Source organism: Amphibalanus amphitrite, unplaced genomic scaffold, assembly GCF_019059575.1.
Source record: "Amphibalanus amphitrite isolate SeventyFive unplaced genomic scaffold, NRLGWU_Aamphi_draft 000083F_arrow, whole genome shotgun sequence".
Taxonomy (NCBI): Eukaryota; Metazoa; Arthropoda; class Thecostraca; order Balanomorpha; family Balanidae; genus Amphibalanus; species Amphibalanus amphitrite.
Genome location: NW_024881579.1, coordinates 643,392 through 666,546, shown reverse-complemented (window position 1 = coordinate 666,546; position 23,155 = coordinate 643,392). Strand labels below are relative to the sequence as shown.

Here is a 23,155-nt window from a genome sequence, read left to right as displayed (position 1 = left end):
TTACTTTCAGTGAGGTGATTCCTATTTGAAGGCCGCATATCGTGTTAGTCCTGTTTGTGGTGTGTACGAGACGTTATATAAATGACCGTGGAGAATTTGACGGTCGGGGATAGTGCGCGTCGGAAACTTAAGTGCATACAGTAATGTGTATCGCTTATATGTTTGTATGTGTGCATTGCCTATCTAGTATCTTTGGACATACCATATACTGACCGTACTTGCACTCGAGCGTCAATAAAATGTAAGTACCCCAACCATCCTATAGCTCGATGGGGGCTTCCCTTCTACACCAAAGTCAAGGCAGATTTCCTCTCGGGCCCGCAAGCTGTCGATAATTAACGGTTCTTGTCACGCTGCTAATAACCTCGCCCACGGTCTGTGAAAATAGTCCTGTTGCCCGGTAACTTGGCGTGTAGCTTGTATCTGCTAGAAACACGAGGCTGGATTTGAAGGATCCACCGTGAGGGTCGTGGCACAGTTGCTAAGAGTCATAACTTGCTTCAGTGAGGGATCAATGTTCGATGATTTGCTTGTTCAGTGAAAGCAAGTTAAGAGTGACTTCCCAGAAATTAGTTTAATCACGAATAAGAGCCTGTTTCATGATTGGATTTCCTTTCTGAATAGTTGATATTGTTCGTTGACCCCGTCCCCATAACCGTTCTTGTTTGTTGTTCTTGTATTTAAGGTATCTGTACTCAAGGTTAAGTGTATGTAGAGACCCCCCTCTGTTTTTCTTAAATAACATACTACATTTCATAAACTCAATATAATCTCAATTCTTACGGTGCCAAATCTCAGCAAATGGTGCCCGTAATGGCCAACCGCATATCATTCACTGCCGTCAAATTTTATACCAACCCCAGCACGCTCGTCAAATTGTAGGCGTTGATAGTTTTGCGCTAATACGAACACACCAGAATATCACTGCGATTTTGGGCAGCGATGTTCTATGACGTCATTCCTCGGACGAAAACAAACAGCGATCAAATGATGAGATAAAGAAAATGTGACCAGTCTTGCTGCAAGAAGCGCACGTCATCCCAATCATCAATAGCTCCGACGTCATCGCACCGACCGCTAGACAGCTATAGGTTGGAATGGCGCTGTGGTGTGCGTCCAAATCAATGCATTCATGAAGCTTCTGCAAGGCTCATAACTCATCCAGCGCGTCGTTATGTATAGCTGTATAAATCATAGAGCCTAATGTATCGGATAACTACTTATAGGCTGAACTGGTGGATATTGAGGAAATCGCCCTGGAGGAACGTCTGCCCGACAAATGGCCAACTTGAAGAAATCATTTTATCTGAGCACACAAAACACAACACAGTCACACTATGCAAGTTTAGCATCGAGCGGTCGTATTGCTGAATTAATACAACTACCAATGTTTTAGGTATTCCTGTTTTCAAAGTCCTGCAATTGCCCAGCCCAGCTAACTTTTCAGTGTTTATTTCAGAGAAATACAATTCCGTTAATAGCCCAGTCGGACGTTCTGCTTGGCTAGCCTATATGTCAGCAGGTAGTTAAATGCACTGACCTTATTTACCACCGGTCATATCGATCAGTTTCATCACGACGTACGCCAGAAAAAGTTGTCCCTATACCTCACAAAGCACAGCGGTCTTACACTCTAGCTGCATGGGTGGCTTGTTAGAGCCCACAGAGAGATATCCGACTCTCGAGAAGCTTATCTGTATAATCCGACTTCATAAGAACTCAGTGTTTGTAACTGACCTACAATCGCGCCTGCACTTCGGCGAACCGTTTTCGAAAATGAAGAAAGCTTCAGCTGCTGCTGGCTTTATCGTATAACATCCTAGCAAAGGTATGGTGTGACAAAAGGTTCCAGATAATGAAACGGATGATCCCGGAGGAATTTGGTGGCTTTGTGCCGCAGGCATGAGCGTTGTCGCAGGTTACGTGCCATTGTGTGCTTGTGGAATGTTGGTAGCTAGGAGCGTCATCCCTGCCGGCATGCTAACATCGCGGCGGCCCGCCTCGTTATCTGACCACTTATGTGCACAGAAATGTGAACTGATGTCCGGCTCACAACACATGGTGCAAGCCACCGGCGGTGAAGTACAGATCGGCATGAACCACCGCAGGCACTGACGTGTTGAAACCGCACGATAAGACCGCGATTCGGGACAGACGCTCGGTACCTACACGTCTGACGAATCCTTTGATTATCTGTTGATCGTGTCTAATGATATATGACTAATACGCCCATCGATGTGCCAACCTCAGCAGACCTCACGGCGCTGTGGCCATCGCAGGCGGCCAAGGCCAGGTCAGATTCCGCCGTGGCGCGGCCGGCCTCAGCGGGGTGTCCAAACCAGGTCAGGTCAGCAGACACCTTCTGAGGGTGAGTCACACCCTGTTACGGCCCAGCGGGGTGTGACGCAGTTCGTGACACCCCCGTCACGGTGAGCTGACTGTCACCGTCACTGTCACGTTCTGTGCGGCCTATCGCGGTGATCATCTGGCCTGCGTCGACAGCGCCTGTCGCGCCGGGCCGGCCCGGCCGCTCCGGCCGGTCTGTGTACATACAGTTCTCTGAGCTCCCGGGTCATCTGGCCCGCTGTGCAACACTGCAGTGCGAGTGCACCGGCAGGCTCCACAGGCGGCGGCAATGATCGGGAGGGCTCGCCGATCTGCAGCCGTGACGCTGACGCCGGTATCCGGCCCCGGACCAGATTCTGCCGGCCTGTTGACGCGCCGCACCAGGTGACGCAACCGGCCCGCTCCAGTGACGCAACGCCCAGCGCCGGCGCGTGTGCCGCTCGGCGTGACGTCACCGGCCGACGAGCGTGACGTCATGACGGCACGCGCCGACGCCGGGCGCGCCGGTCGAACAGGTGACCTGCAGCGTGAGCGCGGTCCGGTACCAGCCGGCGAACGGATGCGCAGGACGATGACGCCCCCCCCGTCCCCCCGCCCCCGCCCTAACTAACGGCAGCGAGAGGTCAGCGTCGCACAACATACGCCTCAGCCGGCCGTCTGCTCCGGTCCGGTCCGGCGCCACTGTGTTTGTGTTTGCCGACGCGCACGGGTTCTGAGAGTCGGCCTCGGCGGTGACGTGACCGGATGGACATTCCCGGAGGACAACCGAGTGGATGACGGCCGACTGACGAAAATCCCCGCCATTTGCGGGTCCCCGACCGGCAGAGAATGACAGGAATTCAGTAGGCGGGATCAAAACAATTCAGAGACATCGGCCTGTTTCGCAGATATTTCTGGACCGTTCCTTTCTTTTCATGTTAGACGCTGCCCTTGTACAAAAAGATAAGATGAGGTCCAGTATATCAAAATGAGCAGCAAATTATGTATAAAACTGCGCCTTTCAGCAGACTGTATAATGCTATCGTGAAAATTAAGCGTCCCTGCGCTTAGGAGCGAACAGGGTCTTCCATGACGCCCGACTGCGTCTGATTTTGTCCGACGTTCAGTGCTCACTGCGTAAGAACCAGGTTGGATGATCCCGGTAATGAGACAATTTGCGCCGCACAGTACGGTACGATCGTCAAATCAAAGTCCAAGTACGCATGCACCTATTTGTTTGCGTCCCTAGAATTGCGTTCTAATGTTGATGATGAATCGTTGTTCATCCGGGAAGTTTTTAAGTGCGCACGTGGAGTAAAACAGGACTGATGAGTTTTTATTCCGTTCGTTCTGCCCACCCCTTATAACAATCATCCACTGTTGTCATACGCAGTTATACCATCGCACAATGCTCAGAGCAAGGACGAAATCTTATCTCTCTGCAGACACTCAAGCGCGCCTCCCGCTGACCACAAAACTTCTCAAACCACCTTCCGTCCTCGGCCGAGCACAAAGACACCGACGTGCCGTCGAGAAGGATAATCACGACACCGCCGACGAGCTATGAATTAAATTCGGACGGCGCGGGCTGCTACGGTCGTTTTCCGGAGGCCGGGTTTGGCGAACAGCGTGACTCAGAGGGCCGAGCGCTGGCAGCCGCGGCGGTGTGACCCTCGTCAGCTCCTGGATGTGGTTGGTGTTAGTCACACGGCGTCTGCCAGCACGGGGCTGGGCCCGCGCCGCTCACTCCAAGGTCCCTGTCGGGGCTCGCCGCGCGCCGTGCCGCACGCGGAAAATGGCAGCTCGGCGGTCCGCTCGCCTGTCGCGAACATCTTCCTAGTCCTGGTGGTCGAATGTATCCAGGATGTGGCTCCAACGGAGTGGCTAGTGGTCAGCACACATCGTTAGGAACGCGGAGACGGACAGGGGAGAAATGTAAATTGGCCAAATGCTCAATGGCTTCATGCGGCAGTGTATGCAAATATCTTCTGATTTTCCAGGTTCATGTGGTATGCATACCTACATTTACTTCACTTTCCTTCATTGTCCTTTTGAAAATATTTTTATGCTGTAAATGTAGTTGCAATACCTACCTAAATTTCATGCATTTTCAATCAGATTTGTTTGCAGAAAAAGGCATAAAAGAAACACACCCAAGTGTGTAATGGAATAAAGACAAGGACAAAAATATTAATAAAACGCTTCGAATGACAACATATTTCGCGCCTACACCATACTGATAGGACTGACAAAAAAAAAAAAACATTTCGCGCCTAGGTACGACTGACAAAAAAAAAACATTTTCGTTGAGAATTGCCTCTTGGAATGCTTTGCGATAGAATCTAACGCATAAACATTTAATTTGATGTTGTATTCAAACAGGTTATTTTTTCCTTTTGCGCTTTTTTCGTTACACAAAAGTGATAGCGACAACGAGAGCTTACTTACATTCCCGTCAATAGATGGCGCCAGGGGTAAGCGCCTGAAGATAGGCTGTACCGCACGACCGTCTCGTAACTGCATTGCTACGGGGAAAATGAATACAGGGAAAACGGCTCATTGGAAGATGTTTCAATGCAGATTTGAATAATTTGACATTCAATACGATGGATATACAATCGTTACTTGGTGATATGTTAGCAGAATATATATTGCATATTTTTTACGTGGGAATCTTGCCGGAGACCGAAAAGTGGATACACGGCTACCGATGCATACTATCGCTCCCACCAAATCCATATTTGGTCACGATTTGCAGCGGTGAAATCAGCGGTTCACCCCCGTCCGATTCCTTTATCGCCTGGTCCCGGCCTTCAACAATCGCGCCGCGGTGAGTGTATCAGTGTCTGTAGCCGTTCCCCACCCTGCCCTGCCCTGCCCTGACCGACCGCCTATTGATCCCGACAATCGACTTTGTTGACACCACTACTGGCAACACCCTGAACGCTGTACCACTCTGCAAAACCTGCAACATGAAGCGCGTGCTGCGGCTGCCAACACAGGCAGCTGCAGCTGGCAACTCTGCTCTGGTTGGGGCTGGTTTCAGCTGTGTTTTTTGCCCCCGCAACACCCAACGTAGTGCTTGTCCCTCAACGGTTACACCTCCGCACAAACCTTGCCCAAGCGCCACGCGCCTTGAGCCCGCTGCGTGAGTGCGTGCCGCCCGTTTGGCTGCTGTTGCGGACGCCGGTGGGCGGTGACCCCCACTGCAGGGCCGGTCCGGATACCCCGCGCTGACCTCGAACGACGTTGCACGGCGCTGCGGAGCGGCGCGTGGCTGCGCGGCTCGCGTGTCCGCCGGCGGTCGTCCGCGGGCCGGCCGGCATCCCGAGCCCCGCGCCGTCAGGTGGTTCTCCGTCGGCCGAACAGCTGATCGGTTAGTAGGCGTCGAGGCGGGGAACAGGACGGTCGTGCCGTGGCGGTGTGCGGGCCAGGACAGACGGACTGTCTGCGCGCTGACAGTGCTCACCCGGAGAGGACAGTGACTAGTGTCCGCCGAGCCATGTCGCGCATCCAGTGCCCCATCTCTCGGCCAGCCGGCCAGGACTCGCTGACTACATCTGTGCGCCGTGCCGTGGGTCGCCGACACACTCCCCGCGGCAAGCCAGCGCTGCGAGAGAAGCCCACTGACAAGGAGAGCGGCTTCGAGTCATGTCCGAGCAGTCCCCGCTCGGATGCGTCCGTCGAGTCCGGACAGACCTGCCAGTGTGGAGCCCAGACCGGTGAGTACCGTGTAACATTTCAATTTTTCATTGTGCATCGCCGAGCCTTGTTTGGTGTTGTCTGCGGTATATAAACTTCATACAGTGTTGTTACACCTGTGCCATATGTTGGTGGGTCTGTCCCCGGTGTCCCATATGTTCGCGCGAGGTGGGTGGGTTGCGGGGGCGGCGGTGGTGTCAGGCGGCGGGGCGGGGGCGGGGGCGGCCGGCGAGCCTCCACCCGCGCCGGCTCGGAGCCCGGACATGCCAGCCAACCGTTTGACTTGGCTCCGTGTGCGGCCGGCTGTCCCACATACACAGACGCGGCAGCAGGTCAAGCTGGCTGGTCTGGCAGGACCGGTGGGGGCCTGGCCTGCACAAGCTGGTCACCAGAGCAGCCAGCACCGGTCGGCCGGCCGGCCGGTCCGCCGCCAGCTCAATCTAGGTCAGCAGCGAGCGGCCAGCCAGCGCCGTGGCGCCGCGCACTTCCTTTCATTCTTTCTGGCACGCGGCTGCTTTCGTTTCTGTGGGCTCTCTCCAAGCGCCGGAGCGTGTCACGTCGCTCGGCGAGCTCGCCGGGAGAGCGCCGCGCAGCACGTTCACAAAACAGTGGCCAGGACTGAGATACGGCTATGTATGTACAAACGCCGCCATGTAAGCTACTGTGGGTGAGATGGCCATATGTTCGAGCGTTGATGGCTACCACGGGGATTTGTAAGCGAGTGCAAGGTTACAGCTGATGCGATAAACGGTATATCGGCTCGGCGGCCTACTGTGAGCTAGAGAGGCCGAGAGGGGGCACCTGACAGGGCGCTCCGTCCCCACGGCAACTGTGCAGTCTGTTGCCCGGCGGCTGCCGGCTGGCTGTCAACCGGGCAGACAGCGCCGACGGCCCACGCAGCTGCTGTCTGAGAGTCGAGCCTGCCGCCAGACAGTCCCGAGCCCGCCGTCTGGTCGCGGAGACCAGACGGCGGCGCCAGGAGCCCTCTGACCTCCGGCGAGACGTGCGCTGCCCACTCCACCCCCGCGCCGCGCCCTCCCCTCTCTCTCCGAGTAGCCGTCCCCCCGGGGGTCCCAGCGCGCCAGGGAGGTCGCCCGCTCTCCCTGCCGCCGATACCGTCTCACGCCGCCACTGCGTGCCACCGGGAGAGGCCGGAGAGGCCGGAATCGTGTCCGACGCCGCGCGTTCTGCCAGTCACCGTTAGTTTCTGTGGCGACACCGGCCGCCGGCGGACCAGATGGGCCGGTCCCGGTGGCTCGACCCGCCGCCGCTGGTCCGTGGTCTGTGGTCCACTGGTCCACTGAGGACCATTCTCCCCACCTGAGACCCGTGGCTTGCCCCGCTGCCAGAGATGAGTCCCATCGATCGGGCGAGCATCGATTGCACGGCCGGCTCGGCCGACCCGCCGAGGGATTTCTCTCGGGCTTCACGGCTGCCGTGAGCGCGACTGAGTCCGTGACTAATGTCCACTCTGTCCGGTCTGTAGACGGGTCTGCGGGTGTGAGGTATTGCCGGTCTGTGCTCGCCGGGTCTGTGAACGGTAGGCTGGTGTCAATCAATGGGGCGCCAGTCGGTCCGGTTTGAGTCGCTTAGCGACAGCGCCGGGCTCCACTCTGGTCACGCTCGGCGCGGTCGGACGCCATCCCGCTGCTCCCGCCTCCTCCTCGGTGGCTCGGCCCGTTACCTCCCCGCCGACAGGCCCCAGCGCGCACCGCTTCACTGCACCTGGCGCCGCGCTGCGCACGAGCCCCGTGAATACCTCCGTCCCGCTGCGCCCCATTTCACGATACCGACCCACTCATTGGCACTCACGAGCGAGAAACACCAGCTGCCGCTGGCCGCCACACAACTCAGAGATTAGTAATTGGCTGTGAAAATGGCGTGAACGTTATATGTACGACCGGCATATGATCACGCTCGGAAACCTATTCACCCAACCCGTGAAAGCAAAGATGGGATGGTACGATTAACTGGTGTATTGATCAGAAGTCAATAGTGATGGCATTGGTGACTTGCGCTCGGGTCGGATGATGACTAGTACCGGTAAACTCCCTTGTTGGGAAAGTACCGCTGATTTTCCCGGCTCGGCACGGGCGCTGACGTTTCGACGGTGGGCCAGCCCCAGCGCCGGGAGTTCCGTCCGATTCTAGAACCTAACGATGCAGGATCAACGGTCCGGCTTTCGGCGGACAGCCAGCCGCCTGATTCTTGTGAAAGGGCGTCGTTGGTAGCGTCATCATTCCAGGCAGCTTGTGCGCCGCGACGATATTGACCTGAGCGCCGCCCGGCGGCCGGAGGCGGAACCAAACCAGCGAGCACCGCTATGATCCGCCGCCGCCGACGAGCGCTGACGGTCCGGAAAAACGGCGCGCCGTGCACACGCACGGGAAAGGTGCGGGCGGCGGCGGCGGCGGCGGCGGCGGGGGTGGGCCGTCCCCGACCGACCGATGTTTGAACTGGGTCACGGCCGGCGCCGCCGCTCGCTCGCTCGCCGGCCATGAAAGTGTTGGTTCGGTCGGGAGGCCGCGCCGCCGCCGCCGCCGCGCGTGCGGAAGCGAACCCTTCCGGGTGGAGGTCTGCGCTCCGAGGAAGGCCACGCGCAGTACTGGGCGCGCTGCTCTGTTTTGGTGCTGCCGAGCGGAACTGAGCCGCATCGGAGGCCGCGCGTGGATGGAAAGGGAGGTCGACCGGTGGCAGCTCACAATAATACGGCCTCCCGCTGCAACTGACTCTACCTCAACCAGCATGTCACCGCGGGCTTCCTGAATCCTGTAACACATCCCGCGAACAATCAATAAGCTTCCGTCAGCTGGCGGGGCCGTGCGGACAAAAAGCGCCCGCTCAACCTGTGTACAGAGCCCAGCGTACACCGTTTGCAGGACGGCCGCCGGCGCCGCGGGGCTGCCGTCGCACACCGTTATTTGGACTGGCGCAGAGGCCGCTCGACTCCGGCCTCGGCTCGGCGGCGCACCGGACCGCGGAGAAGCCGGCGTTTCACCACAGCGCGAGCGGCGGGCCTTGTGAAACGCGCCGCCGCTGAGTCCATTGTGACCTATATGACGGCGGCGCGCGTGTGGCAGAGAGCGGACGCTCGCTCCACGCGCCGCTGGCTGCTGTGTGCAGGCGGCAGATGAGTCTCGGTACGCTGTTTACCGGGTATGGAGCGCCGCTGAGGGTGCTGCCGGGTCTGGGACAAAGCGGTGGCTCGGCAGAGAGGGCCCACCTGCCCGCAGTACGGTCTGGTACGGCCCGCAGGTGCGCGGTGTCGGCGGCGGCGCCGGCCGACGGCACCTGCATCCACCACCTGCCGCCGAGCGCGCTCCGACGGACAGACTCGGTCCTCCCACCTGCACACTGCCCTTTCCTCTCCGCCCAGCACAGAGCACGCCTCCAACATCCACCCCGTACGTCACAGTCCCTCCCACCCACCTCCACCCACACCGGCGCACCGAGCCACGCCACCGTATTCCGCCGTGGTGACGTCACCCCGCTCTGTTCCGGCCACCTCCGACGATGACGTCTGACCTCGAGTGACGTCACGGGGAGCGCGACAAGCGGCGGCCGAGCTATTTCCAGCACGGCACCGGCCGTACCGAGAGCACGGCTATAACTGGCGTGCCCCGGGCTATTCTCGGCGACAGAGTGCGAGACGGAGCGTATTTCGAGCGCAGGTCACCAGTGGGCGACGCGGAAATGTTACTTCATGTCCGGCATCTGGGAGGGATAGGTTTCGGTCGGGTCATTGCGCTCAAGTGTGGAGACTGTCTCGTGATAGGTCACCGTTTCGGTGTTCTCACAGTGAGCTAATGTGCGGTGTGCAGAGGCTCGAGACCAACGACCGGAGCGTCGGTCCGCTCCCCGCTGCTGTACCGTTGACTCTGCAAACGGCGATCGCACGATAATCGCCGAGACCCTGGCCGGACGGCCGAAACACACAGTCGCTCATTTGCCATCGTATTGTTCATGGTCTTGTGCAAACCGATAAGGCAGTTTCGACAGAGGGTTTGGGAAACCTTGTTTAGGTTTGTGAGGAGATATCCAACGCGACAGGCGCTTGTTACGCCGTGGCTTTGGATAAGCCTGCAGAGTGAATTAGCATACATTGGAGACCAGACTGTCAAACATATACCTAACGTGCAATAGCCCTAGTCGGCTTCTGGGCCGCGAGATGGTATCTCCCAATGGCGTTTGTGCAATCAGCTGGCGTGTGTTTCGGCACCGTTTAGTGATCCGCGATCGTCAGTTGGCCGCGGATTACGGACAGTATCTGTGGGCAATCTGGCTCACAGGCGTAAACACAGCGGAGGAAAACAAAGCCGCTCTTTATCAGACGCACCGCGAAAAAGCCGCGCTACACAAACAAAACCGAGCCGGTCGTAGATGCGGTAGCTCATCTTGTGTCCTCGCCCACAAAAACTGATACGGTCGGCGCCGGGGCCGGTCTGTGCGCCTCAATTCACTGAGCCGGTCGAGTGCGCCGCGCCGGCCGGCGCCGTCCCTGCAAGCTGTTTGTCCCCAGCGCGCTGATCCCCGTGCGGTCGGCGCCGCGCCGCTGCCAACGGCCGACAAGGCCGTTCGTCCGGCCCGTGGCGCGCGCCTGTCCGCCTTTGTCCGACGCCCGTGCCCCTGACTGCGGCGCCAGCGGCCGGTCGCCGCCGATACGTCGAGCCAAACAGGCCGGTCGGTGGCCGCGGGTCGTCTTTGTGTGGTCGGCCGCTGTCGGTCCACCCCAGTCCCACTCTGCAGCCGAGGTACCGCCGCGATGGCCATGGATTACCCGCGGAGGTTTGGGGAGGGTGCGGGACACTCGAGGTCAGTGTTACGTCATCTGTTTGCACCTTGACGCGTTATGACGCATTATGACGCACCACTGACGTGTTGTTGTTTTGTTTCAGAACTGCGTCATCAGGCCGGTGACTGCACATCTCTCGACTGCTTCAGCTTTATCAAGAAGCTCGGCTCCGGAGGTGAGTACTGTAGCACTGTAGCGTGAATCGGACGCGCGGCCTCGTTCTACGAAGTTCGCTGGCCGGGCCACTCTGCAGGCGTGTTAGCGTTCTGCGACTCGGCCACAGCGGCGGCGCGGCCGGCTGGCGTCGGTCGAGGACAGGCCGGTTATCAGCTGGACCAGTGGCAGACCGAGCGAGCGGGGTCGACGGCCGCGACCGCTTACCGGCCGCTCACCGACCGACGCTCACAGATAGCTCACAGACAGCTCACAGACAGCTCACAGACAGCCCAAAGACAGCTCAAAGACAGCTTACTGCGGCCGTCTGACGCGGGTACAGGCGCTAGTAATGTGGACAAGTAGGATTGGAAATGGTGTCGGGAGCCTCGGGAGGGTCACTCTGTGGCTCAGTGACCTCGGGGCTCCCCGATAACCGCACAGGGCTTGAACCGATGACTCGAGCGGCTTCCTTTCGCCCGGCGCGGCGCCGATAGGCGGGGAACCCCTTGCTGTATTGGGCAGTCAGCGCGGCCGGTCGAGGGGCCTCCCGTTCCGGAGTGACGTTTGTAGACCGGAGCGCCTCCTGCAGATCCGGTCTGGATGGTGAGCTATCCTGCCTCGGGTCGGGGCGCGCCGGCCTGCCCGCCGCAGCGTCAAGGTCCGGCCCGCACCACGACACGCTATCTACCTGCCCCGCCCCGCTGGCGGCGGTGTGCAGACGGTGCTCTCCCAGCCGCCCCCGCCCCCGCCCCGGCCGGGCGGCCGTCACGGCGCGCGCGGCGGCCGGAAATGCCCGATCGGTGCCCGCCAGGGCCGCCCGGACGCAGTGCGTTTCCGCCCCGAGTCGCGGCGCGCCGCTCTCCGCCGTGAGAGACAACGAGCTCAGTGGCGCGACGGGCGCACCGCCGCCCTCCGGAAACGGCGCCGGTGCCGCGCGGAGGCTGGGCGGCACTGAGCGGGTGCACTGACCGCCCCGCTACACCGGCCACCTGGCCAGTCGGCGACCCCGCCGTTTCCGGCATTCCGAGCGGCCCTTCTGCCCCCAGTGTATCGGGTTCACGGCGCACTGGGGCGTCCTACTGCAGCGGGAAGCCGTGCAGCGCCGGCCGCCGGCTGACGGACCGCCGATCGACACAGGCAGCGCGGCTCGGTCCCCTCCTGTCGCGCTCTGTTTTCCTCTGAGTTGGGACCGACCGACCGGCCGCCACACTCAGTAGAGAGAGTGGAAAATACGTCCTGCGATGAGACGGCAGTGGCATTCGATAGCCAGTCGACCTGACAGGCTTTCCCACCGAGAGGGCGCTATTCAGCAGTCGTCTTTGTTAATCGGCACAGATGCTTATTCGCGACTGTCGGAATTTTAGATACACTGCAGGGTCGGGTTTTATTGATGACGACTGACGTCTAACCACAGGCATCACCCGCCACCAAACAGCGCGGCCTTGTGGAATATTCCTGTATCGGAAACCGTTCGATCGAGCCGCAGCTTCAGAGGAAAATCTTTCCATCCCGCAAGGCACGCTGGACGGCGGGCCATTGTGCAAGGCGCGTTGTGCAGAACGCCCGGCGTGCGGCGTGCGCGGCTTTTCCGGTGTAACGGTATCGCTGCCGGCGGCGACAGCGGTTCACCGGCGCCCCGTCCGGCGTCCTGTAGCATCACATCGACCACTCCCCGGCCGGGGGCACCCGGAGACCGTGACCGCCTGCCCCGGGGCGGTGCTCGGGTGATCAGCAATCGGCGATCACCAGTCCTCCGGGATTTACCCTGCGTCTCGCACGGCAACAGCGCCGCCGCCGTCGGCGCAGTGCTTGACCTCTACGGCGGCCGGGCGCGGCGCCACGCGCTGCTGTGCGTGTGCGTCACAGTGACGTCAGCGCGGCGGGGCGGGGACACGCGTCTCGCAGCCGGCCACCAAGGCCGCCACCGCTCGGGTCGATTGGCGTCGGTGACCGGTCTCTGTCCGCACGGCGACGGCGCGTGTGTGGGTGAAGGGAATTCGCCGGAGGTCGGCCGGGCGGCACTCGGCGACATGCCGGGAGAGAGAGAGGAATCGGATTACTGAGACGGGTCGGAGCGGGCTCAGACTCGGCGCGCCGCCGTGCAGGTCGGCTATGCAATGCGGCATGTGGGGCATGGCGACACCTGCAGCAGACACCTGTCGGGCGAGCCTGGGTCGGCCGGTGTGGGACAGCTGTCTGACCGGTCTGTCAGACCGATCTGGGTTCACCGCCGGTTTCTCCGGCAGCCGCTCGAACTCAGCGGGTCCGCTCTCCACTGTCCCGACCCTCCTGCATGTCCCACACCTGGCCTCGCTCAGCCAAACCGTTGTTCGTCTCCACTGCGCCGTTCCTGGCCGCCCGGCCCGCTAACCGGTGCGGCGATCTGCCGCCCGGGCCTCGGCACGTGCTGACGCCTCGCTCAGAGCTGTCGGCGGCGGTACAGCGGCCACTGCGCAGCAGGGGGCTCCGCGGGGACAGGCGAGAGGCCGAGAGGACAGCCCGTGCGCGCCTGGGTCTCCCCACCGTACAGTGAATTCAATGTAGTACGGGCATTGCCGGGACGTTCCCACGACAGGACGGCTTCAGTAAAAATGGAACATTCTCTGTGACGGGATTGCGGACGGCGCTGAGCCGAGAAAGTGGGTTCCCGCGCGACTCAGCTGCGCTCCTGTGGTCGGTGCCGGACCGGGGCCTGCAGGACGGGTAAACTGACGGGCGGGGCGGCACCCAGCACCAGCCTTCGGCGGCGCGCGGTTACATCACACGGATGGAAACGCGCGCGGAGCCGCCGCCGCCTTTTACTGCGCCGCCCACTCGGGCCGGTGGCGGCCGACCCAAGTGGGTCAAGTTCCCACCAGGGTCGCCGCGCCGCCAGTCGCTAGATGGCGCAACCGCTGACACAGAAACACATATCGGCGCGCCGCGCGCGAGCGGCCGACTTTCCAGCGAGGCGCTTTCGCCGCGCTCAGCGCTCCGCTTTCGTCGACGGACGCCGTGCCGTGCGTGTTGCGACGCGCTGAGCTCCTGCTTCTGTGTAGATCGTCGAAACCGATGGGGTGTGTCGCATAAAATACACAAATTTCATCCAACAAGGAGACAGTTCTGACAATAAGGTGTCCTCAGTTGTGAGGACGAAACTGACCGGTCTAGTCTCGAAATCCCGTTTCGAGGAACCCGAGGAAGTGCTCAGGTGACCTCCAGTCCCACTCGGGTCCGTCGTGACCCCTTCCGCGGCGGTGCGGCGGTACGCAGCTCGGTCAGGGCCGCCGCTCCGCCGCTTGGTCCGTCGCTCGGGCGGTGCGTGCCGCTATCGGGACACTGAAGGCCGCCTCCGGTCGGGCGGCTGTCACGGCGACTGCCGCGCCGCGCTGCCGGCCGGCCTTCACCGGAACAATGGGCAGCGCGGCGAGCTGCGCCCAGTTGCGGCGCCGAAGGATAGCGGTCCGGCGACTGGGAGCGTTTGACGCCGCCGGCGAGAAACTAGTCGAGACGGGATTTATGGCATAGTTTGTGGGGAAACTGTTTGTGGTCCGGGCAGCGGATTAGGCTCAGAGAGGCTTTATCCACTCATGCTCGATGGCAGATAAATCGCTAGTTATTTTTTTTACAACTCGTGATGTTTTGAAACAAAAGTTAACACTTCTAATGCCAATGTATTTAACTACCAATTATTTCCACCAACTCAAAGTTTTTTTGTGCACATTTTTAGTCAATTGTTACCTATGATTGGATTTTCCGTCCCGCCCCGATACACTTATGTAACCGATGGCTCCCTCGTTTTCAGGCTACGGCAGCGTGGTGCTGGTGGAAAAGCGGCGGGGCCGTGACCAGGGTGCCCGCTACGCGCTCAAGATCAGCAGTCTGAGTCGCGCCGCGCTGGTCGAGCGCGACATCCTGCCCCGACTGCGCGGTCTGCCGTACACCACCGACCTGGCCTATGCCTTCTTCACGGCCTCTCCGCCTCGCGCCTTCCTCGCCCTCCGTGAGTATATGGCTCGTGACTCGTATTGTGACTCGGTGTACTCCCAGGACTCCCCAGCTGGTGGCTGCCACTGGCGAGTAGCCCACGCCGCCGAGCGCCGCGCCCTCCGGTTTATTTGTTTTTCCTCGGTGGCTCGGTGCAGCGTTTGTCTGGTGTGCATGACTGGCATGAGCTCCCGGCAGCAGGCACACCGCGCCAGCTGGCGAGTCGCTCGACAAAACGAGCCGGCTGAATTGGTTAGATCCCAAAGCGCAACGCTCACCAGCTTTCATTGCGCTGAGCGCGGATTAACAGCGCACTAAGCGATTCGTTTCTTGCGACAGGGGAGGGAGGGAGGGAGGGGGGAGCAGTGCTGGGAATGCGCTGTAGTTATTCGACGAGCGCGCCGTCCTGGAACTCCGTCTTTGTGGAGCTGCCACAAAGAGCGCCGGCTCTGCCGAGCATCGGCGCCGACGAAAAACAGCTGGAAAACACGGCGGCCGGCCTTGACCCGGCCATCGAGCGGGCTGGGTACCTGGCGTCGGCGAGCGGGCGTCCCCGGCGGGCCGGCTGCTGGCGCCGCTCGGCAGGGCAGAGCGCGGCGCACCGGAGCGTGCTCGACTGACAGCCAGCAGCTGTGCCTCTCTCCGAGCCGGGGAAATCGGTCGGCGTCACCCACCGGGCGCCGTCCGGTGACGGGTGACGGGCGGCAGCCGGCACCGGCCGGGCGCGTGCGGCTCGACCTTGTCGCGCCGACGCTGGACAATGGTCTCTGTCGTCGGCGGGGACGATTGACCGACGGTTGACGGTCGCCGGTCGGCCGAGGGTGTCGTGATCGGTGGCCGGCCGACCGCCGGCCGGCCGCGCGGCCTTGGCGGCGAGCGGTTAAATGCCAGGCGGGCGCCTGCAGACCAGGGGACCGAGGGGAAGGGGAGGGAACAGGGAAGTAGGGGTGGAGGCCGGTCAGAGTCGATCAACCAGGACGTGGATCCGGCTGACATCTGACGATAGCCCTGCGCCGTTTGGTGTGTTTATACACCACCCCGACACCCCAGCTGACATGTTTTTTCTTCTGTTACAGCGTATGCCATCGGACGGGACCTCTTCTCACTGGCCGGGCCCGGCAAACGGCCCGGCTACCTGCGCAAAATGTTTGTGCTGGCCTACCCCCAGTACGTGGAGCGGGTGCGACTCATCCTGGCCGAGCTCACCGTGGCGCTCCACTGTCTGCACGAGGTGAGAATCCAGTACACATGGGGTGAGAACCCAGTCTATCCGGGGTGAGAACCTCCACTGCCCCTCATCAGTATACCCAGCCATTGCAGAAAGCATAGACGGGGTATTTAAAAAGCACGGGACCCGATTTCGGCTGACGGGACAGGGCCACTGCATGGGCTGATGTAACCGAGAACCTGAGCTACAACGTACCGAGGAGGGAGAGAGAGAGAGGGATGGGAGGCAGAGGGTGAGAGCGAGCCAAGGTGCCGAGATAGAGCAGTTGCCCTCGCCGCTGTCCACCGGTTGGAATGCAAGGCCGTCGAAACTCGGCTGCTGCAACACCGGCCTGCCAAGCTTTCTTGCGGCGCCGTTTGACGTCAGAGAGTGACCCGGTGCCCTGGGTTCCTCTCTCTCTCCCCTCTCTCACTCTACCCCACCCCTCTCCCGATCGACGGTCCGGTGTGATTAGCGACTGACGATGCCTCTCTGCGCTGGTTTACAGAACCGGATCCTGTACAGAGATCTGAAGCTGGAGAACATCCTCGTGTCCGGTGACGGCCATATCCGGCTAGCCGATTTCGGCCTGTCGCGTCACTTCGAGATCGGAGAGTCGGTAAGTGAACGGCGAGAGACGCGTTTTCGTCACCCTGCGCCTCAGACGCACAAAAAACTGGACACAATTGGCGCCGGGTGGGATTGCGTTTAGTCAGGGACGCCGAGAGCCTGTTTGCCAAGATGTTTTTTGTTTCGCCGCTGGTGGCCACTTATTTCCTCGGCCAGCTTTGAAATGAACTTTGTACCAGCCTTCACATTTAGTGGTCGAGCGCAGCGCTTTGTGCATTTAAAGCAGTCCGCTAGTTTGTGGCTCGCTACGAGCGTCGAGCACAACAACAAGCATGTCGTGACTGGCGCCTGGCCTTGAGCTCTCGTCTCGGTAAATGTCGCGCACATCCAGGTTTGTGCTGCGGCCCGGCGCCACCAGCACGGCCCGGTGCGAAGTGCACGAGTTTGGCGTGTTCATCGTCTCACGGTCGCTCCCTCTGTCCTCAGGCTCACATCACCGGCAAGACGGGCACGCCCGACTACATGGCCCCGGAGGTGATCCGCTCAAACGGAGCGCATGGACCGGCGACCCAGTACAGCTATGTGAGTACCCGGCAGGGGTGTGTCGGGAGGGCACAGGGACAACTCCGCACTCCGCGCGTCGACCAGGGTCGGTCGCGGACCCGTCAGGGCCGCGACAGCGTCTGGACTCTGACAGAGCGCACACCAGATGCCTGAGACGGACCACAGAATAGCTGACAAGGGCACGGAGGGCGCAGAGACACACACGACACACAGACACACAGACAAGTTACACAACACAGGCTCGCGCTCCGTCGAAGGCAGGCGTCGAACACAGTCGTGGGAGGCGGCTCTGCGCTGCGGCGGATGGTTTACGAGAAACCTCCGCACCACATGCGACGTTATCACACGTGAGCGAACGCAAAAACACGCGTCAGGCACACACCTCGACCTAGGCATTGCGCTGCCGCGTCTTCTCGGCATTTATAACGATCATATGATTGACCAGATTCCGCGTAACCCGCCACCGGTCAGGGAGGAGAGTAATTTATCGCTTGTGCGGAGATATATCGCAGCACCCGGTCGACTGTATCAAATCACACGACTGGCTGCGTGGTGCCGACGCGGCGGCGCACACAGCCGGTGCGTCGTAGTTGGTCCCTCTGCGGCTCGCGTGGGTCGACCGTAACTCCCTGGGAGTCCTGGTCGGTCGCAGGGCGTGGTGAAATCTGCGTGTCTCACCGAGCAGTCACTCGGGCTGTGGTGTGGTCGGGCTGATAGCGAGCGGCACAGGGTCGGCCCTAACTCAGCAGCGGAGGTCAGCACCGGCGGGGGTGGAACGGGGGGGGGGGGGCTGCGTGGCCGTCGGCAGCGCCGCCCAGGAATTGGGTCACTGTGTCGCAGCCGGTTGCCCCATACCTGCGGCGGAGCTCGCTCGGGGCTGGCGACGGAGCGGCACGGAGCTCGACGGTGACTCTCCTGCACCATATGCTGCGCTCTGCCCGCCGGAGCTCTTCCAACCCCTCCCCTCCCCACCGACCCCCACCGCGTCGGTCCGGCGCCGCGGCGGGGGCGGCCGCGCTGGAAAGTGAAAGCCGCCGCTCGGTAATGGCGACGAGCTGCCGGCCGGCTCTCCCGACCAGCCGAGCTTGGCCCGGCCGGCGGCACGGCGCGCAGCCGTGGTATGGACGGGAGGCCTTCCGCTTGGTCGGCCCGAGGCCTGGTCTGTCCGAGGACAGTCCGGGCGCGCTGCCAGCTGGTGGCTATCTGATGACCGGCGACCGGCTCTCCTGACCGGCAGCCGGTCAAAGGGGCGCCATGCGGCCTCGAAACGGCGCCGGACCGGTGGGAAGCGAGGCGCTGAACGCTCTCTGGCGGTCCTCGGGATGATTAACATCAGCGGTGCTCCAGGGGAGGTTAAAGGGGATGTCCCGTTGGGTCTGGCTTTACCCATCCGTTCGGTTTATCCCCAATCTGTGGGGGAGGGACTGTGTATGTGTCCACGCAGTCGGCGTCGTCGCCGGGTCGTCCGACGACCTCGGGTCACCGATCGGCCACACGCACTCGCTGCGGGACGGATCGATGGGGCTGCCAGGCCGCGTCGTCCCGGCCACGTGCCTCTGCCCGCCGCCCCCGCCCCCGCCCTCGCCCTGACCCCGTCCGACGACCGCCGCCAGCCGACGAACGCTGCCCCCCCCCCCGAACGGGGACAACGCACACGTGACATCGCCAGAACAGGAGAAATGCGCCGCCTCACGGCGGCACAAAGACGCGTCTCGGCGGACACTTTCACAGCGCCGACACAGGTCCACAGATAAAACGAATAGATCGAACGAGCCGTAAGCTAGAAACCTCTGTAGAAATGCTGAACCAGCATAAAATCAGCTCCAACTAGGTGCTCATGATCGTACATCAGTGCAGCTATTTCGATCACATACACCATTATCACAACAAATTGCGCCGGGCGCTTCGATGTGGGCCACTAAATTATCTCCTCCCGCCACGCCATCGAGCAGCCACCACGCCGCGCGGAGCTGCATATATAAATCGACACGTGCCGTAGTGCGCAGCGATGTGACCTGACCTTGACCCGTCTGTTCACAGGAGGCCGACATGTGGGGTCTGGGCGTGATCGCCTACGAACTGATCGTGGGCCAGCTGCCCTTCCGCGGACGTCAGCTCATCGATCTGGAACAGTAAGTTCAACTGATCTACGCATCTGTTCGCTTGTGACGCCTCAAACGCCTTCTGCGTAGAAACGCTCCGGCGCTGGCTATAATAGCGCCAGAGGGTGTTCATGTGGGCGAGATGGGGGCTTACAGCTGTCGTTAAATACTCTGTGTTTTTACTGGGTGCCCGGGGATTCTCCCTGACCTAAGGCTCGGAGGGTTTCCGTCGGTGGGTTTCCGTCGGACTTACGCTGAACGCTGTGTCGCCGGCGACGGCGGACAATCGATGCTGGCACGGCGGCCGAGCTATCGAGCCGACCGTCACCGACGGCTGCGGGTGGAGCGACCTCACCAGCGCTGTGCTGTGTACTTCCGCTGCCCTGTGCCGGTCATAGCGTGAACAAACTACAGCGCGGTTTGCACAGTACCTATCTGTCTAAAGGTTAAATTCACAGTGGCCGAGCTAGAGGCCTATTTTTGATACCGTAAATCATGAGCGGCTCAAGATAGAACATATTTCAAATTGTTCCCGAGGCGGCATGCAAATGTCAACTAGCGCGTCAGCATACCGCCATGCATGCTGTCGTGAAATAGCTAAGCTCGGCCCGGAGAAACTCATTACCTGGGAAAAGCGATAGAAACTGCAGCTCAGTTGTTGCGGCGTCTGTTGCTGACCAGTCAATTGGTGCAGGCCGTCTGACCTGCAAGCTGAAATCGAATCGCGTCGGTCGGAGCGCGCGCTGTCGCAAGCCTGACCCACTGGCCTCGTTCCGAGCCGCCCCCTCTCTCTTTCCAACTCCGAAAGTGAAAGGATTCCGGCGTGGCAGCTGGAAGTGCCAGCCAAGTCGCGCGACCGGTCGTGCAGCTCTATCGACACGCACAGCTCGCGCCCTTCACATTTTCCACCGCTCTACCCCGCCTGGGCCCGCCCCGGCACCGCCTGTCACCCTGTCAGGAATTTCCGCGAACCCCGCCCCGGCCGAGATCTGACCGCTCGTCTCTCTCTTTTTCAGCTCAATCCTGCACGATCCGGTGGAGCTGCCCCACTCGTACGTTGAGGAGAAGCTGGGCGTGCTGCTGTGGCACGAGCGACCGCTGGTGCTCTCGGCGCTGAACATGGTGCAGACGCTGCTGCAGCGCCGGCCGGCCGACCGACCCACGGCTGCCGAGCTGCCCAACCACGCCTTCTTCGCGCCGCTCGACTGGCCGGCTATCGCCTCTGGCCGGCACGACGATCCGCCGTTCGACATCCGGCGCGTGGTGCGCGAGCTCCCGGCAGACGACTCGGCGCGCCGCCTGCCGTCCGCCTTCTCCGGAGTGCCCTCGCAGAAAAAGGAGAGGAGAGACAAGGGCGCCGGCACTGGCTACGACAACCCGGCCAAATACAAGGTGAGAGGTCGCTGGCGACTTGTGACAACACCGTCCGTAGAAAGTTGGCCCGACGGGTTGGGCGACTGTTTTCAGGAAGCGCGGTTAGATTGCTGTCACATTGCCATGGCTTAACTGTGAACGATTACCGTAGCTGGACAGTTTGGCAGTTATCCTCACACTCGGGAGCCACTTCCTGGCACTGAAGGCTTTACCGATCTCTCTCCGTGTTATCTCCGACTTTTACGGCTACATTTCGCTGACCGACTGTTTGTCTTGTTCCACAGAACTACCCGTACTGCAGCAGCGAGCTGGGCTGGTACGACTCGGACCTGGAGCTGGCCGTGCCGGCTGACACCCGGCACCTGGTCCCCGAGGGTGCCGTCGTGGAAGACGATGACGCCCAGTGGGAGACGGAGCCGGGCACGCCGCTGGACGAGGTGGCCAGTCTGCTGACGCTGCCGGCCAGCCCCGTCAGTCCGGACAGCGCCTGCGGCGCCGGCCAGTCCCGAGAGGAGGAGACTGAGGACGACGAGGAGGGCATGGAAGAGGAGGTGGAAGAGGAGTGGGTGTCCTCGGCCCTCCTGCCGCCCCACCCTCGCTCCCCCAGCCCCATCCGAGAGGACTCCGACTCTGACATCGAGGTGATCGAGGTGATCGCCGCGCCTCGTGGCCAGAAACGACACCTCTCGTGTCAGCGTCGACTCGACTTTGACGCTGCTGACGCCGACTGGCCGACTGACGCGCTGCCGCCCAAGAAGCAGCGCAGGTTCCTGCAGGCGGCCGTGGAGCGGCGCGTGGTGGTGCAGACCGCACTGCCGCCGCTGCCGCCGCTGCCCCCTTTCAGCTCGCTGCAGTCGCCGCGGCCCCGGCCGGCCGGTCTCCACTGACGAGCGACCGCAGCGCCCCTGGTGGCCAGATCCAGTACAAACAGTGCCGTCAGCCGCCGCTACAGTCGGCTGGCGCTGGCGGGCTACGGGTGAGGGTCGCGGCGGCGCCGCGGGCGAACCAACCTTCTGTTCTGTTGTGAATGTTGACAAGTTTTATGAGATCTTTACGAAGTGTTCACGTTCCTGTGCTGCCACAGCAACTGTTTGGTAGTTACCGATATATGGCGCGCACCCTGGGGGATCATTGCCGAGCCGTGCTAGCCGCGGCCCTCGCCAGTACGCCCCGTGGACTGGCCGAGGAATCAGACCTCTAGGTAAATTACAATACCGCGAGCTTTCGTATGACATGTATTTTTAACGCGGGTGCGCGCAAAGCCACAAATCGCGAGCGAATTATGTGAGACTGTGCCTCAAAGTCTATTCAGTCAGTCGTCAGCGAGTCAGTGAGTCAGTCAGTGAGTCAGTGAGTCAGTCAGTCAGAAGGTCGGGTATTCGGCCCAGTGGTCAGAGTCCGGTGTTGTCCTGTAACCGACTCCGACCAGACCGGCAGCGCCGGCGCAGCCAGAGGACAGCTATATTTATTACCAATGCTCTAGCCGTTTTGTCGATTCCGTGTGTTGGTCCATGTTCGTGTTTTGCAGAGAGATATGCTATTTATGGGTATGGTCCCGGGCGTGTGCAAACGGCGCGCGGTTCGGTGTATGCGTGCGTGCGTGCGTGTGGGCGTGCGTTCGGCTCGGCCGGGCCACACCGGGTCGCCGGCGGGGTCCGGGCAGGGCTCCGTGGGCCCGGCGAAGAGTGGGACGCGGGCCTGGCTAACGGGCCCCGCGGCCACCCGGCGGGTCCCGCAGACAGTCGGCTCATGATTTGTGCAATTTTCCGGTGAGGCGCCGTGGCTGGTGGCTGTGACTACAGCCCAGCGGGGACCCGGCCCGATGACCTAGCTAGATTGTACATATTTTTAAAGAATATATATTATACCACAAAGTATCCACTTGTGTCAATGGGATAAGCATCGTTATGACTACGCCTGCGAACGAAAGAAATTTGAATCGAGCCGATACGACGAATGCAAAAGTTACTTGCAATACAACCTACTGCTTTCAGGAATCACTCCATTAGCGTCACGGCGAAACACACGACAGACGGCGTGTTGGCTGCACACTATTATGATGCGGACGGGGGAGCACAAAAGTGGAGCAGGCGGCCCGCTGTACTCACTGAACCTCTCAGACCAGACTCATCACCCGGGCATTAGGTGCACCTCCCCCAGCCCGGTTTCAGCTCCCAACTAGCGGTACGTTCCCACTAGAGCGTAACGCGCATCTCCATGGCACAACACGCCATGCAATCCGTCACGCTGGGTGGCGTACTGTGACGCTCGGTGGAGTGGGCAGGCTGTAGGGTGTCCGAATTTGCACCTCTACGCAGTGGCACCGTTACCCCTGTTCACGATAGGTGACAGACACACACAGGGCACACAAAGGTCGTACAGAGCTGAGTTGGGGTT

At 60.9% G+C, this 23,155-nt stretch overlaps 1 protein-coding gene across 1 annotated transcript; it reads left to right on the top strand.

Moving 5' to 3' along the window:
- The first annotated feature begins 5,620 nt into the window (after window positions 1–5,620).
- On the top strand, window positions 5,621–22,635 carry LOC122379740 (serine/threonine-protein kinase Sgk1-like). The gene is made up of 9 exons (XM_043362151.1): window positions 5,621–6,047; window positions 10,923–10,994; window positions 14,760–14,957; window positions 16,018–16,172; window positions 16,657–16,767; window positions 17,205–17,300; window positions 19,323–19,414; window positions 20,401–20,776; window positions 21,043–22,635. Exons 1-9 carry the CDS (start codon window positions 5,828–5,830, stop codon window positions 21,643–21,645), a joined length of 1,923 nt encoding a protein of 640 aa, XP_043218086.1. The 5' UTR covers window positions 5,621–5,827; the 3' UTR covers window positions 21,646–22,635.
- The last annotated feature ends 520 nt before the right edge of the window (window positions 22,636–23,155 follow it).